Here is a 2,439-nt window from a genome sequence, read left to right on the forward strand (position 1 = left end):
CAAAACCTATTCAAGAAGCATCAAAATCACCTTCTTGGCAGCTTGTGAATTGTGATTCTTTCATTTCTTTGGTCAAATGGAACGTTTGCCCCCATGCCAATCATTTGTCATGGTTTGGTTTGATGCCATAAAAATTCTTAAACTATTCCTATGGGATCCTTCCTAAAAGAAGCATTAACATAATATTTGGTTACTAGTAGTTTATATTTTATAGTTTATAGTTCTAAGAAAAACAGACCCAGTAAAAGTTTCCATTAGATGCAAGCAGCAAAATTCTGGATGCAACGTTCATAATCAAGCACTTCCAGTTTCATACAGAAAATTTTCATTAATCATCTACATAGCCAAACACAAACACCATTCGCCGCACAGTCCCACAAAAACCAGATCTGGGTGCTTCTGATGAGCTATGATGATGCAAGGCAACAAAATGCGGTGGTCCCTCATCGCACAAGCTAGACACAACTGACCCCACTCACTACTCCACCACGTGTTCGTGCCACTCAATCCCACCAATCGCATCCCAACGTCCCCACACATATCCATATAATAAAAGAATATAAAGAAAAGAGAATAAATAAATTAATCTAATAAAGTAAAAAAGAAAGTAAATTACACTAAAACCAGCGTAACGTTCACATCATCATCACATGCCTAATGTAATTTATAACAAAAAAATAAATTAAGAAGAAAAAATCTCCAATCCAATCACATCGAGGGAACAGAGTAAAATAAAAGTAAAAAAAAAAAAAAAAAAGAAAAAAAAAGCTCAAAAAAGGTGAAATTACAGATCAGGACATGGAAACAGTGGGGAAAACAACGGCACATAAAGCAGCTACTGTAAAAGTGAGAACCGCAAAAGAAGCTTCAACTCTCACGCTAGCAGACTTAGGGGAGGTGCCGCTACGCTCCGCCTCCGCCGATGGCGCGTCCGACGGAGCACCAGCGGGAACATCACCGGCAGGTGCTGGCGGCGAAGCTGGGAGAGGAGAAGGAGCCTCAGCCGGCGACGGAGCCGATGCAGGAGTTGGAGATGGAGCACTGGCAGGTTCTGGCGCAGGCGCCGGCGACGGCGACTTTCCGAAAAGCTCCGTAGGAAGGAGAACGCTGTCTACAGTGTAAATAGAAAGGGGAGTGGAATCCAACACGGTATCCGCAACCCTAGATGAATCAACACCGGTGTGCAATGTAACTGAATCTCCGGCGACGGAAACCGTCAAATCGTACTTTCCAGCACCGTTAGTGGCCAATGTACTAATGGCATCCTTGGAAGTCTTCAAGGAACCGACAGGAAGGTACTTAGCGGCGGCGTGGTACTGTAAGAGCGAAACGATCTCAGCGTTGGTGAGCTTGCTCAGATCGGGAACGCCTTTTGCCTTGAATGCCTCATCGGACGGTGCAAAAATGGTCAAACCTTTATCAGCCGTTGACTGGTATGTCTTAATGACGCCGTTAGAGACGATCAAGCTGGCAAACATCTTGCAACCTGCTTTCTCGAGGAGTGCCGTTATGTTAAGGGAGGATGATGGAGCTGGAGCGGTTAAGATCCCTGGCGCGATTATCGGAGCACTAATCTCGAGGACGGAGATGTTGTAAGGAATCTGTTTAACTGATTTGGTGTAGGTGGAGGCGAGCTTGGAGCCGGGAACGGCGGAGCCGAAGGCGACCTTGCCGCCGCGGATGTCGGTGATGTTGACGGATCCGATGTTTCCCTCGGCGTTGCCGGTGGTTTGGTAGAGGGTGGTGGTGAGGGTGGTGCCGTCGGTGATCTTGTGGAGCTTGGTGGGGTCGAAGTAGTCGAGGAGGACGAGGAGGCTGAGGAGGTTCTTGATGACTGGTAAGGGGTGGTTCTGTGTGATGGAAGAGAATGCGGAGTTTGGGATGGCGAGGACGGTGATGGTGGTGCGAGAGTTGATCTCGTCGGCGAGTTTTGTCTGAGATAGGTAGCTGTTGAACTGGCTGTAGTTAGGGTCGGATTCGAGGATTGCTGTGATGTTGTGGGCGGAGACTGCGGCGGCGAAGACGGCGAGAAGGAGGAGGAGGAGGAGGTGGCGGTTGTGAGCCATTTTGACAGAGTGAGAGTGGGGAGTGTGAGCGAGTAAGTGGAGAGTGTGGGAGTGGGTGAGGAGTTAAAAGAAGGGTTCAGAGTAGTGGGGTCTAACCATGGTTAAGAGAAAAATAACCATAATTCTTACATACAGTATAAAATCAGAATCACTTGTTTTCTATATTAATTTATTATCATAAAATAATTAAAAATATAATAAATCAAACAAAATTCTTATGTTATAAACTTATAATTTACAAAACGATTTTGTCTTATATGTATTTGTCCAGACACAAATTGATTTTGGTTAGATTTTTAGAACTTAAAAGAGCTTGAATTAAGCACCTGTTCATAATTTGGTTTAAGTTTGTCTCCGTATGATAATTGATATG

At 45.0% G+C, this 2,439-nt stretch overlaps 1 protein-coding gene across 1 annotated transcript; it reads right to left on the minus strand.

Moving 5' to 3' along the window:
* Positions 1-764: 764 nt before the first annotated feature.
* LOC130973431 (fasciclin-like arabinogalactan protein 10) lies at positions 765-2,087 on the minus strand. Its single transcript, XM_057897935.1, has one exon. The coding sequence runs from the start codon at positions 2,064-2,066 to the stop codon at positions 792-794; it is 1,275 nt and encodes a 424-aa protein (XP_057753918.1). The 5' UTR covers positions 2,067-2,087; the 3' UTR covers positions 765-791.
* Positions 2,088-2,439: the final 352 nt, after the last annotated feature.

Source organism: Arachis stenosperma, chromosome 4, assembly GCF_014773155.1.
Source record: "Arachis stenosperma cultivar V10309 chromosome 4, arast.V10309.gnm1.PFL2, whole genome shotgun sequence".
Taxonomy (NCBI): Eukaryota; Viridiplantae; Streptophyta; class Magnoliopsida; order Fabales; family Fabaceae; genus Arachis; species Arachis stenosperma.